The 14298-nt window shown below is 48.2% G+C and overlaps 1 protein-coding gene across 1 annotated transcript in view; it reads left to right on the top strand.

Annotated features, from left to right (window-relative positions):
* The first annotated feature begins 13447 nt into the window (after window positions 1–13447).
* Window positions 13448–14298, top strand: part of SNTA1 (syntrophin alpha 1) — a 35953-nt gene continuing 35102 nt past the window's right edge. Inside the window, exon 1 of the mRNA XM_004612567.2 lies at window positions 13448–13872. Within this exon, the coding sequence (XP_004612624.2) occupies window positions 13575–13872 (298 nt within the window). The 5' untranslated portion in view covers window positions 13448–13574. The remainder of the gene's footprint in view (window positions 13873–14298) is intronic.

Here is a 14298-nt window from a genome sequence, read left to right as displayed (position 1 = left end):
CAACTTCCCCCGAAATAAATAACAGCACTGTGTCTGAATGTCTTTTTTCCCTGGGACATTGGCTTTCGTGAGTTACCTGTCACATTGTGGGGAACCCAGCAGCTCGGGGAGAGGAAACAAAAAACCCAGTTCCCATGAACCCCTGCTGGAACTTCTAGCCAAAAGTCTACACCAACTTGCCAGCCCTGTGAGGGAGGCATCTTGAAAGAGAGCTGTGGAGATAGCGCAAGGTGCTAGCAGCATGCATTTAACAAAGGTAGCCTGAGCTAGCTCTGTGGCACCATGGTCCCCTAAGCACCATCAAGAGTGACCCCCTTGGGGTTGGAGTGATAGCGCAGCGGGCAGGGCATGTGCCTTGCACAGTGACCAACCCGGGTTCAATTCTTAGCATCACATATGGTCCCCTGAGCACTGCCAGGAGTGATTCTCGAGTGCAGAGCCAGGAGTAAGCCCTGTGCATCACCAGGGGTGACCCAAAAAGCAAAAAAAAAAAAAAAGAGTGACCCCCCCCTTAAGCAACATACTTGGAAGTAGCCCTTGAGTATCCCCAGGTTTGACCACCCCCAAACCAAACAAAAATGAAAGTAAATCTAATTTTTTTTTTTGGTGTGGGGGGGCATACCTAGCAATGTTTAGGGCTTACTCCTGGTTCTGTGCTTAGGAATCACTCCTGGCGGGCTTAGGGAACCGTAAGAGGTGCCAGAAATCAAACCCAGTTGAATGCAAGGCAAGCGTCTCACCCAGTAAGACTCACTGACTGCTCTTAAGGCAAGGCTCGTGGGGGTGTGTCTTCCACAACGCAGAATCTGAATGGTAGTCTGAACGGTCTCCTTGCCGCTAACCCACCCCTCTCATATCATCCGTAGTATTTGGTGAGGAGAGGGATTTTATGATTATGTTTATGCTTAACATATGATTATGTTTAAAAACATAAATCAGTCAACAGTTTAGAGGATTAGATATGCTGAACAACTCTCTTGCTGAAAAATATCTAGTCATACTGAGTAAAATCTAAAAATACAAGATTGAGCTGCAAAGAGTGAAAGGGATATGGCAAAATGCACTTTGATACTGCAATGTCTGAATCACACAACTTATTATTCTTTTTATTGGGCGGGGGTGGGGGTTGGTCCACACTGAGCAGCTGCCTGGAGGTTATTCCCAGCTCTGTGTTCAGAGCTCAGTTCCAGTGGGCTTGATGGGGACAATATGTGGTGCTAGGTCGGCTAGGGGTCGGCTACCACATTTAAGGTGAATGACTTAACCACTGTACTATCTCTTCAGCCCCTGAACCGTACAATTTCTAATATGTAAAAATTAAAAGTTATCAATGTGTAGAGGCTCTTTACATGTACATCTCAAACATGACTGGACAAGAGTAACTGTATTATCCATTCAAGATCTTCTCTATCATTTTTGAGTACATGGGCCAGAGAGTAGGTAGGGCACAGTGGGTTGTGTGCTTGCAAGTGTGCCAATCCAGGTTCTATCCCCAGCACCACATACAGTGCCCCAGCCCTCCCAAGAGTACAAATCCAGGAATAAGTCCTGAGCACAGCCAGGTATGACCCCCAACCAAAATGAAAACTGAAAAACACTTGGGTACGTATATCAAGTATGACAGCAGAATTCTTGATCTAAAAATTACAACCTTTAATAGTAATAAAAATGGGATGAGACAGCTGACTCTACATTGCAGCTAAATTCTTTGTCATTGCTGAATGTACCCAGGACTGGTGGTACTTTTGGGAACTCTACAGGGCCTTGGGAGGGAATGTTCTGAATCCCTCCCTGTGAAACAATTTATATGCTCTTTGGTTTGGCGAAATAAAACGAGCATTCAAAGTCTAGCTTGGTCATGTAATTCTCTCCATGTCCGGATCAAGAACTCACTAGGCTAGGAAATTATCCTGCTAACAAAAGGGCTGTAGCACATGCTTTGCATTCGAGAAGCTGACCATATGGGAAGCCGGGGCTCAAACCCAGGTCCACCATGAGCCAGGCAAATGCCCTTTCCATTGTACTATTGCGCAAGTCCCTTTAATTCAATTTTTTTTTGCTTTTGGGTCACACCCAGTGATGCTCAGGGGTTACTCCTGGATTTGCACTCAGGAATTACAACAGGTGGTACTTGGGGGACCATATGGGATGCTGGGGATTGAACCCGGGTCGGCCGTGTGCAAGGCAAACGCCCTACCCGCTGTGCTATCACTCTGGCCCCCTTTTAATTCAATTTTTATTTGGAGGTGGTGGTTTGGCAACACTTGGCAGTCCTCAGGGCACCCTATATCAGGTCAGGGTTTCTAACCAGAGTAGCAGCTTGTGCAGCCATAAGTGAGCCAAGTGCCTTACCTCCTGGCCATCTCTCTGGCCTCCTGGGACTTATTTGGACCAAGAGTTCAGTATCATAGAACTCTCTGAGGGAGTGAATCAAACTTTTCCACTCCAGTGTCCAAGTTACTGTCAATAAAAATTTTGATCAATTAGATGGACTGTGGTTCAAGAGGTGCACAAGGGACCTTAGGGAAAGCTCAAGGACTGAGCCATGCTATGCATGCAGGAGGTCTAGGTCTGACCTGACACTGCAGGGTCCCCTGAGCACTGCCAGGTGCATCTCCTGAACACAGAGCTGGGAATTGCTCCTGAGCACTGCTGGGTGTGATCGAAATACAAAACAAACATTAAAAGAAAGACACTTGCTGCTAACAGAGATTAAACTGTTCACACACCAACAGATTCACATTCAATGATGAGTGGGCTGGAGTGTTAGCACAGCGGGTAGGGCATTTGCCTTGCACGTGGAAGCCCCAGGTTCGATCTTCAGCATCCCATATGGTCCCCTGAACACTGCCTGCCAGGAGGAATTCCTGTGTGCAGAGCCAGGAGTAACCCCTGAGCATCGCTGGGTGTGACCCCAAAAATAAAAAAAACAAAAAACAAAAAACCCCACATTCAATGATGGTGAAGGAGCTTGTCATCCTGATGTGCTTTCTGGGGGACAGTGCTGAGGACTGAACCCAGGACTTTACACATGCAAGACAAGTAGTCTGCTGCTTTTTTTCTTTTTTCTTTTTTGGCTTTTTGGGTCACACCTGGCATTGCACAGGGGTTACTCCTGGCTCATGCACTCAGGAATTACTCCTGGTGGTGCCTGGGGGACCATATGGGATGCTGGGAATTGAACCCGGGTCAGCCGAGTGCCAGGCAAATGCCCTACCTGCTGTGCTATTGCTCCAGCCCCGCTCTGCTGCTTTTACTTAGTGATAGAGGGTGTGTTTTTGGTAGATGAGGTCCTGCTCCCCCTCCCCTACACATGACTGAGTGAGTTTTCTCTGTGCTTTGGCTCAGAGGGTGGAGAGTAATCTCTTAATAAGAGAGGGCAGCCTTGTAGATGGATGAGGTCTCTGTAAATGGAGGCAACGACAAGGCTGTGGGAACTCCCAGGATGCTCTACAGGGGGCTTCTTCTTTGGGGTAGGATGTGGCTATTAGACTTGGTGACATTTGGTGGGTGTCTTCTGAACACCAAGATTTTAGGATGCAAACATTCCTTTCCTCTTGTCTTTCAGATAGTTGTATTTATTTACTTATTTTAGTTTTGGGCCAATACCCAGCAGTTTCTCAGGGCTTACTCCTGGCTCTGTGCTTAGGGATCACTTCTAGTGCTTGCTTTGCTTACAGTGCTGGGAATTGAATTCATGGCAGCTGCACGCATGGCAAGCACTTTACCCACTGTTCTATTTCTCAGCCCTATTTATTCATTTTTATGTTTTTTTTCTTTTTGGGTCACATCTAGCAATGCACAGGGGTTACTCCTGGCTCATGCACTCAGAAATCACTCCTGGCAGTGCTCAGGGGACCATATGAGATGCTGGGAATTGAACCCAGGTCGGCCGCGTGCAAGGCAAATGCCCTACCCACTGTGCTATTGCTCCAGCCCCCATTTTTATGTTTTAAATTGAGGTTTAATTTTTAATCACTTGTGTACAATTACTTTAGTTTTTTTTTTTTTTTGCCACACCATGCTCAGAGAGCACTCTTGGTGATGCTCTGGGGCACATATGGTGCTGGCAATGGAACCGGGGTTGCACCATGCAAAGCAAATGCCTAACACTGTACTATCTCTCTGGCTCTGATTACACAATTTCTTTTTGAAGTTTTATTTTATTTATTTTTAATTTTTCATTGATAACATAATTTTTAACCACATGCTATTTTATATTTAAGGTATCAAATATTTCCATTAGTTATAAGTTTATGTCCCAGGGCCAGAGAGAATACAGTGGATAGGGCATTTGCCTTTCACATGGCCTACCAGGGTCCAATCCCTGGCATCCCATATGGTTCCCTGAGCACTGCCAGGAGTAATTCCTGAATGCAGAGCCAGAAATAACCCCTGAGCACCAGGTTTTTTGGGTGTGGCCCAAAAAACAAAAATTAAAAAGTTAATATCCCTATCCCAGCCTCTGAAAAAACCACCGTTTTTTTTTAAAGACCTACTTATTTCATAGTGTGATACAAATGAAATTGTATAGTATATAATTAATTTGACTTGACATAAAGAATTTTGTTGCTGTGGTTGTTTCTTGGTTTGGATACAATGCCGAAAACCAGTGATATTCAGTGGTGTTCAGTGTCTACTTTTTTTTTTTTTTTTTGCTTTTTGGGTCATACCCAGCAATGCACAGGGGTTACTCCTGGCTTATGCACTCAGGAGTTACTCCTGGTGGTGCTCAGGGGACCATATGGGATGCTGGGAATCACTCCAGCCCTGAGTGTCTACTTCTTTATTATTATTTTAAAAATTATTATTATTATTATTATTGGCCACAGCTGGTGATGCTCAGTGACTACTATGGGCCCTGTGCTCAAGGCTCTCCCCTGGCAGGGCTCAGGGGCCCATATAAGATAGCAGAGATAGACACTGGATTGGCCTCAGGTAAGGCAAGTGTGCTGACTTCTGTACCATCTCTCCAGCCCACTAGTGGCTACTTCTTGCTCAATGCTTGAAGGTTGCCCCCTGGTGGTGCTCAGGGACCATGCAGTGCGTGGATCGAATCCAGAGTTTCTGCATGCCTCATACATTCACATGCCCTTTAAGCAAGGTCTTGCTGGAGCAATAGTACAGCGGGTAGGGCGTTTGCCTTGCAAGCGGTCGACCCGGGTTTGATTCCCAGCATTCCATATGGTTCTCTGAGCACTGCCAGGGGTGATTCCTGAGTGCAGAGCCAGGAGTAACCCCTGTGCATTGCCAGGTGTGACCCCCCCAAAAAAAAAGCAAAAAAAAAACCAATGTCTTAACCTAGTCCCCCCACTACATACACACACACACACAAACACATACACACACATATACACACACTATAAAAGTTTTTATTGTGGTGTCATGATTAACAATAGTGTTAAGGGGCTGGAGAGATAGCACAGCGGGTAGGGCGTTTGCCTTGCACGCGGCCGACCCGGGTTCAAATCCCAGCATCCCATATGGTCCCCTGAGCACGGCCAGGGGTAATTCCTGAGTGCAGAGCCAGGAGTAACCCCTGTGCATCGCCAGGTGTGACCCAAAAAGAAAAAAAAACCAAAAACCAATAGTGTTAATATTTATGTTCCAGGCTTACAATGCTACTGTACCACACCCACCACAAGAACCCCAATTTCCTTCACAGCTGTCCCTAGGCCCCTTCCGCCCTACCCTACCCTCTGGCTTCCTCAGTTCTGTTGGCAGCATTTAAACATTAAAATTTTTAAAATTTAATTGATTCATATTTTAGTAAAGCAAATGGCTTGTATTGAAATAAATTTAGAGAAGTGTATGGAGAAAGAAAGGGAGATATGTGTTAAAGGGGCTGGCGAGGTAGAACAGCATCACCAGGTTTGGCCCCCCCCAAACAAAAAACAAACTGCCACTGTCACTATCATCCCGTTGTTCATCGATTTGTTTGAGCGGGCACCAGTAACGTCTCTCATTGAGAGACTTATTGTTACTGTTTTTGGCATATCAAATACACCACGGGTATCTAGCCAGGCTCTGCCGTGCGGGCACGATACTCTCCGTAGCTTGCTGGGCTCTCCAAGAGGGGCAGAGGAATTGAACACGGGTCGGCCGCGATGAAGAATAAAATCTGCAAAAATCAAATTAAAAAGAAAGAGGATAAAAAAATTTTTTTAAAGAGGGCTCCCAATTCAAGTTTTCAGCCCTAAAATTTCTGAGCATGCACTGTCCTGATTCAAGCAGCAAGCAGCTCGGTCCCAGGCGGTGCCCAGGCATGGGGTTGACTCGCTTCAGCTCTCGGGCTTGCAAAACCGCAGAGCTGATCCTGAACAAACAAACAAAAAGAGATACATGTTCAAGAGAGAACAGGAGCTTCTCTAAAGGGAAAAAAGCTGTTTAAGTATTTGCTGGTCATTGTTTATTCCCTAACCTTCCTTTAAACTCCACCTATAAGAGAGATTACTCTTGGGGTCTGAGAGAGTACAGGAGTTAAGGCGCTTTCTTGCCTCTCATCCTACATCACTGGAACCACATATGATTCCCCAAGATGAACATAGGGCCAGGAATAGCCCTTGGGCACGGCTGGGTATGGTCCAAGATTCACCTCCACCAAAAAGGGAGAGAACATTCGATATTTGTCTTTTTTCCTATGACACAGTTTTCTTAGCATGTTTAGCATGATGCTAGCATGGTGTTAGCTTATTTGTCCTTTAGTTCCATAGGATGTTAAGATTCTTTACTCTAAATTTCATATGATGGCAATTTGCCTTCTCCATATTGTGAGAGTCGGATTTTAACCAGGACCCTAAGTATTCCAGTAGAAAGGACTAAAGCTTGAAATCAGAAGTAATTTGGTTTGGGAGCTGGAGAAATAGTACAGTAGGCAGGGCACTTGCCTTGTATGTGGCCAACCTAGATTTGTTCCCCGGCATCCCATATGGTTCTCTGAGCACTTCCAGAAATAATCCCTGCCTGAGTGCAGAGCCAAGAGTAATCTCTGAGCATTGTTGGTGTGCCCCCCCCAAAGAAATTCAATTTGGACTCTGATGTTTATTAACTGTATGACTTTGGAAAGTCACTTTTTTATCTTTGAAACTTGTTTTTATTCTCTGCAAAATGGAAGTATTAATGCCTGATTCACAGGCTGGACTGAAGGTGAGATATATATATATGATATAAGTATATAGTGTGATATATATGTATATGTATATATATATCACACTGGAGGTATCCAACATCTAAGACTTCATGTGTCCTGTATATGTATATATATATACATAAATATATATATAAACCCATTATTTCATAGCACAGCGGTTGGGCTTTCGCCTTTCACGCTGCTGACCTGTATTCGATTCCTCCGCCCCTCTCGGAGAGCCTGGCAAGCTACCCGTGCGTATTGGTTATGCCAAAAACAGTAACAATAAGTCTCTCAATGAGAGACGTTACTGGTGCCCGCTCGAACAAATCGATGAGCAGCGGGGTGACAGTGACAGTGATTTCATGTATCTGAGCCTCAATTTCGTCATCTGCTTAATGGGTACAAACATGTGACCTCCTTTTTAGAATTATCTATTTTCTTTTTCCTTTTTGGAAAAAGAAATGAGCACCCAATACTGCTCAGGTTTTCTCCTGGCTCTGCATTCAGGAATTACTCCTGGCAGTGCTCAGGGGACCATCTGGGATGCCAGAGATCAAACCCAGGTCAGCCACAAGCAAGGCAAATGCCCTACCCACTGTACTATCACTCTGGCCTAGGATTATCTTTTTTTTTTTTTTTTTTTTGCTTTTTGGGTCACACCCAGCGATGCTCAGGGGTTATTCCTGGCTTTGCACTCAGGAATTACTCCTGGCAGTGCTTGGGGGACCATATGGGATGCCGGGGATCGAACCCGGGTCGGCCGCGTGCAAGGCAAACGCCCTACCCCCTGTGCTATCGCTCTGGCCCCATCTTTATTTATTTATTTATTTTTTTGCTTGCTTGCTTTTTGGGTCACACCGGTGATGCACAGGGGTTACTCCTGGCTCTGCACTCAGGAATTACTCCTGTTGGTGCTCAGGGGACCATATGGGATGCTGGGGATCGAACCCAGGTCGGCCGAGTGCAAGGCAAACACCCTACCCGCTGTGCTATCTCTCCAGCCCCGCCCTAGGATTATCTTAAAACTTTTTTTTTTTAATTTATGGAGCAAAAAATTTCTCTTTTGCTCCATACCAAGTGGTGCTTGGAAGCAACTCCTGGTAGTTGCTTCCAAGCTCAGGTCAGGAAATGAGGTGATGCATCTTTGGGCTTGGGAGGTCAGAGGTGTAGGGATCTTTGCTCCCTGACTTGGTGACTATGTAAGAGAAGCCTCCCTGTTCAAGTACTAGATTCTTGGTTCAAGGACTTAAGCCTGTAATGCCTTTAATGAACATTTAAGACCTTTCTGTCTTTTTGTTCTCCCTTTAATGCAGGAGTACTGCTATTTATTCAGCCATTGATTAAGCTGATTGAATTGGGCATGAACTCCACATTACTTTTTTTTTAATCACCATGAGATACAGTTACAAAGCTTTCATGTTCGAGATTTAGCTGTACAATGATGAAACATCCATCCCTCCACCAGTGTACACTTTCCACCACCAGTGTCCCCAGTATATCCGCCTCCCCCCATCCCAATCCTCACCCTGCTTCCATGAGAGGCAATTTCCCTAATGCTGTCTCTCTCTACTTTTGGGCATTATGTTTTGCTCAAATTTTTCCACCACCATTCAAGCCTGCCTGCCAGGGGCAGATGCTAGATAATTTATTCTCCATTGCTCATTTTGAATATCTTGGGTGCCGTGGCCATGCGCTGCTGGAATCCTAGATTGTAAATGGTTGAGTTCCAGAGACATTTCTGTAGGGCACTAATCCATTTTGGGACTTAATTGGGCATCTCTGGACCAGGGTTGCTGGTGCGCTAAGGTGTTGCCTGGAGGCGCATTGTGGTTGGTGACAGCCAGCCTGATGAGCGGGCAGGGAGCTGGGGAGGGACAGCCTGGCGCCTCTGCCTCCATGTGGCATGGAGATTTGTCCTGGATCCTGCATACCTGGGCCTTGCTTGTGGTAGCTCTTGGTTTCGGGAATCCATTTGGATTAGGCAGGGAAACTGCACCTGCTCCGTCTGGGGTGCCCAAGCGGAATTGGCTCAGTATGGGGCCTGGAGAGATCTCCAGTTCTGTGGTGTCTTCCGGGACTCACTGCTGTGTCTCTGGCTTTTGATCTCTTTCTAGATTTATTTATGGGTCTCTGAAGCAAGGCCAGTAATAGAGTTTACAGGGTGGTGCTGGAATTGGTTCACGGGGATGACTGCCAATGCTTCCATGTGTATTAGGAAGTGGGGAGAGATAGCCCTCCCTCACACCCAACTCTGTGAAAGCCTGGAGATTTCAGTCACAAAAACCGCATACCTGAATTTTCAGCAGATTGTATCTTGGTGAGGTCTGTCCTGAGATGGTGGAGTCAGGCTGGGGGGAATGGCAGCGATTTTGGATTGTGGAAGCAGGCGGCTGCTAGGGGCTCTGCTTGGGCAGGCACAGGCCAACCTGCCCCCCTCCAATTTACCCCAGTTTGTTTAGCCATTTGTGGGTCCGAGATTAACTGTGGTTTTTGGTCTCTGTTGAGATTGTTTATGGGTCTCTGAAATAAGGCCAATAAATGAGCTTGTATAGCTGCATGGAAGTGGTTTGTGGGCATGGCTCTCACATACTTAACTTTTGGCCATTTAATTTCTTGGTAAACTTGATCCCAAGTTGTTGGGGTCCTGCCAAGGGCACAGAATCATTTTTGGGGTGTCAGGAAGCATGAAGGCACCATCAAGCTGCTAATGCACTTGCCCTACAGGCATAGGTTGACCTGTTGGTGGCATCATACCCCCAAGGACCTTTCTGTCTTACTGAGGCATGAAACCGAGGCTTCCCATATGCAAGGTGAGTTGAGTGCTCTCTTGCTGAAGGCGCGTTTCAGTTTTTTCCTCCCCTCTCTAATCCCTTGGGAGGGAATTGGCAGCTCTGCCCTGGGGTTTAGCCTGGCACCAGGAACTCTGGACACGTGTGTCTAAGGCCAATTTTGAGCTATAGCAGTGAGGTATCCACTGACCACAGTGGAAGGGCAGAGCATTCTACAGGGCCCTGGGGGTGTCTAAGGGGTGCACAGCCCACTGGCACAGCGATTTCCATGAGATCATGGGCCTACACAATCTCTCATCACTTGTATCACTTGTCATTCTGTTGATCTTCATTTTGCTCGAGCAGGCACCAGTAACGTCTCCATTTGTCCTTGTCACATGCGAGTGTACCCAATACTCTCTCATACTCTCACACAATCTCCAAATATGTTAGCATTGAAGCTGGTTTTCCTGCTCTGCTGAGTTCTTGAGAATTTTATGAAAACTTTGCATACAAAACCCAGTAGATAAAAAGTTAAGAGTTTATTGTACGGATAAAGGTAGATGGATCCAGGTCCCTCCCTACATGTGCAAGTCTCTCCTTTTACCTGTGAATGATGTCACCAGTCCTGTCCTGTGTTTCTACTTACTTCCCGTGAATGACTACCAGGTCCTGTCCCTGTGCTTTCTATCCCGTGTATGCTTTTCTTAAGTTTCCAGCCATGGCCACATGCATGTGGGTGAGACTCCTGGGCTCAGTACCTTGTCATTACTGAGGCATTCCAGTCCTGCCTGAGCTTTCCTGGGCATCTGTCTGAGCCCTGCCTGTATTCTGCCCCTCTCTGGCCCTGAGTGACCCGCCTGTACTGGACACTGTGTCTGGGCGTGCCTCCCTACCTGATCCTGGAGGTCCAGGAAGAGAGGAAAGTTCAGAGTGCCTGTGCTCAGAAAAAGAGAGAGAGAGAGAGAGAGAGAGAGAGACAGAGACAGAGACAGAGACAGAGACAGAGACAGAGACAAAGAGAGAGACTCACATACGCACATATAGTTCACACACATACACACACACACACTACACATTGCTGTTTTCTTGCTCTTTCCTCTGACTCTACATCCCCCAGTTCCCTTCTCTGCTGGCTTCCTTTTATTCTGCACACATCTCACTCTCCTCCCTCCCCATTATAATCATAGAAAGCAGTCCCCTAGGGGAGGCCATCTGGATCAAGACTTTTTCTCACTAAGTTTGTCTGGGACTCATTAAGTCATTTTTAAGCAGGGCAGTACGTGGGAGGACTTTTAAGGATCTGGCTTCAGGCTTTGGTTCTGGGAAGGAGGGCCCTCCCCGCCCCGGGTCTCTGGCCTTCTGACCAATCGACTCCACAGTGTCAGTGAAGCTTGGGAAAGTCAAGTAAAATGGCATTCTCATTTGTCACAAGTGTTTACCCCCAAATTTCTGTTTACTTTCTATTTTTAAGTACAGTTATACTTTTTAAAAAGTATCGTGAGGTAGTTACAGACTTACAAACTTTCATGCTTACGTTTTAGTCATATAATGATTGAGTACCCATCCCTCTACTGGTGCCCATTCTCCACCACCAGTGGTCCCAGTATCCCTCCCATCACCCCCATTCCGACCCCCCACCCCGCTTCTGTGGCAGGCTAACTCCCTTTTGCTCTCTCTCTCCTTTTGGGTGTTGTGGTTTGCAATGCAGGTATTAAGTGGCCATCATGTTTGGTCTATAGTCTACTTTCAGCACACATCTCCCATTCTGAGCTGGCTCTCCAAGCATCCTTTACTTGGTGGTCCCTTCTCTATCTGAGCTGCCTTTTCCCCCAGCATGTGAGGCTGGCTTCCAAGCCATGGAGCAATCCTCCTGGTCTTTATCTCTACTATCCTTGAGTGTTAGTCTCCCATTCTGTTACTTTATATTCCACAAATGAATGCAGTCCTTCTATGTCTGTCCCTCTCTTTCTGACTCATTTCACTTAGCATGATACTCTCCATGTTGATCCACTTATATGCAAATTTCATGATTTCGTCTTTTCTAACAGCTGCATAGTATTCCATTGTGTAGATATCCAAAGTTTCTTTAACCAGTCATCTGTTCTCAGGCACTTGGGTTTTTTCCAGATTCTGGCTATTATAAACAGTGCTGCAATGAATATACAAGTGCAGATGTCATTTCTACTACACTTTTTCACACCTCCGAGAGTTATGCTTTTGTTTTGTTTTTAGGTTGTGCTCAGGTGTTACTTCTGACTCTGCACTCAAGGATCACTCCAATTGGGTTTGGGGGACCATATAGGTGCTGAGGATCAAACCTGGGTTGGCCATGTACATGGCAAGTGCTCTACTCCCTGTACTTCTGCTCTGCCCCCAAGCAGAGTTTTTAATGTTTTTAAGATCTCAGTGCAGGCTGGGCATGTAGCTCAGTGGTACAGCACATGCCTCATGCATATCAAGTCTTGAATTATATCCCCAGCACCAACAAGCAGGGGGAGAGGGAAAGAGTTTTCCCTTTTATTGGAGAGGTGCACTGAACAGTGCCGGGGGACCATCGAGGTTTAGATACTGAACTGCATGCAAAACGTGCACTCTTTGATTCTTTGAGTCATTTCCCTCAAAATCAGGAAAAAAAACAATGAAATATCAATGCATATATATTTCTTTCCTTTTGTCTTCTGTTCTTCTGTCCTTCCTTTTCTTTTTCTCTTCATTTGCAAAATCCCGTCCCCGCCATAAAATTCATAGCAACTTGGTGTCTGCCACTTTTATTTAGGGGGCGTAGGGGTTACACTCGAAGGTGCTCAGGGAAAACTCCAGGCTCTGGGGCTGGAGCGATAGCACAGCGGGTAGGGCGTTTGCCTTGCACGCGGCCGACCCGGGTTCGAATCCCAGCATCCCATATGGTCCCCTGAGCACGGCCAGGGGTGATTCCTGAGTGCAGAGCCAGGAATAACCCCTGTGCATCGCCAGGTGTGACCCAAAAAGCAAAAAAAAAAAAAAAAAAAAAAGAAAACTCCAGGCTCTGTGCTCTGGATAACTCCTGTGGTACTCTGTGGACCACGTGGTGCCAGGAATTAAACCCGGGTCTCCTGGGTGCCAGGCATATATGTTCAGCCTCTTTGGATATTGGCCGCTTCATTCAATCCCTGTCTGAAGAGTTCATCCCTTGCCATAGGAAAGCCCTTCCTTGATGCACAAAACCTCCCACTGAGCTTCATAATCTGCTTTTTTTCATCTGTTGCTCCCACATCTGAATCTAATAATCTGGGCCTCAGCTGTTTCGCAAGAGTTGGAACCTGCGGTGCTGGGGTCCCGCCTGGACACAAACCCCGCCCCTTGCAGGGCCCCGCCCAATTCCTAGTTTCCTTACCTCATTGGCTCGTCTAAGGCAGAGGCCCCGCCCCTAAGCCCCACCCCTCGCATGGCCCCACCCCCCAAGCAGAGCCACGTCGTTTGCTTCAGTCCGGGGCCCCGCCCACTCCTCCTGCTGGCTGCCCTGGCCCCGCCCCTCTGTCTTGGCCCCGCCCACCAGCCCCGCCCCTTGGGGCTCCACCCTCAGCGGCCCGGGCTAGGGTGGCGGCTGGCCCAGTCGGGCCCCCGCTGCCCTCTGCCCTGGGCGCTGGGTCGGAGTGGGCCCGGCTCGCTGGGGCCCGGCTGGTGCGGCGAAGATGGCGTCCAGCAGGCGCACCCCGCGCACGGGACTGCTGGAACTGCGCTCCGGGACGGGCTCGGGGGCCGGCGCCGAGCGCTGGCAGCGGGTGCTGCTCAGCCTGGCGGAGGACGCGCTGACCGTGAGCCCCGCCGACGGCGAGCCGGCCGGCCCGCGGGAGCCCGAGCCCGCGCAGCTCAACGGCGCCGCCGAGCCGGGCGCGGCGCCCCCGCAGCTGCCCGAGGCGCTGCTGCTCCAGCGGCGCCGCGTGACCGTGCGCAAGGCCGACGCGGGCGGTCTGGGGATTAGCATCAAAGGTGGGCGCCGGGCATCGAGGGCATGGGGTCGTGGTGTGTGCGGTGCGCCGAGGGCGGCTGGGGAGCGCCGACAGGCAACAGAGGACGTGGACTTGGAGTACTTGCGTCCTGGGTTAGTAAGGGAGGTGCAGGGGACCGGGCGAGCCGAGGGCCCCCGCAGTACCGGCAGACCGAGGTCTTGGTAAGAAGCGAAGGCTCAGGTGTGCAAGGGGTTGGGGCGCACCAAGGGCCGCTGGGTGTTAAAGTTTCTCCTGGAGGGAAGAGATGCCCGGGGTGGGGGCGGGGGGCGCAGGAAACCAAGGACAGGACGGGCCTCGGAGATCGAAGGATGCAGAGAGGAGGAGATTCAGGCCCGGAACTTGACTTGGGCAGGGAGGGGAAGTCACTGGTACTGCCAAGGTGTGTGTGGGGGAAAGGCCCGGCTCA

Source organism: Sorex araneus, chromosome 5, assembly GCF_027595985.1.
Source record: "Sorex araneus isolate mSorAra2 chromosome 5, mSorAra2.pri, whole genome shotgun sequence".
Taxonomy (NCBI): domain Eukaryota; kingdom Metazoa; phylum Chordata; class Mammalia; order Eulipotyphla; family Soricidae; genus Sorex; species Sorex araneus.
This window is presented reverse-complemented; position numbering and strand designations above follow the sequence as displayed.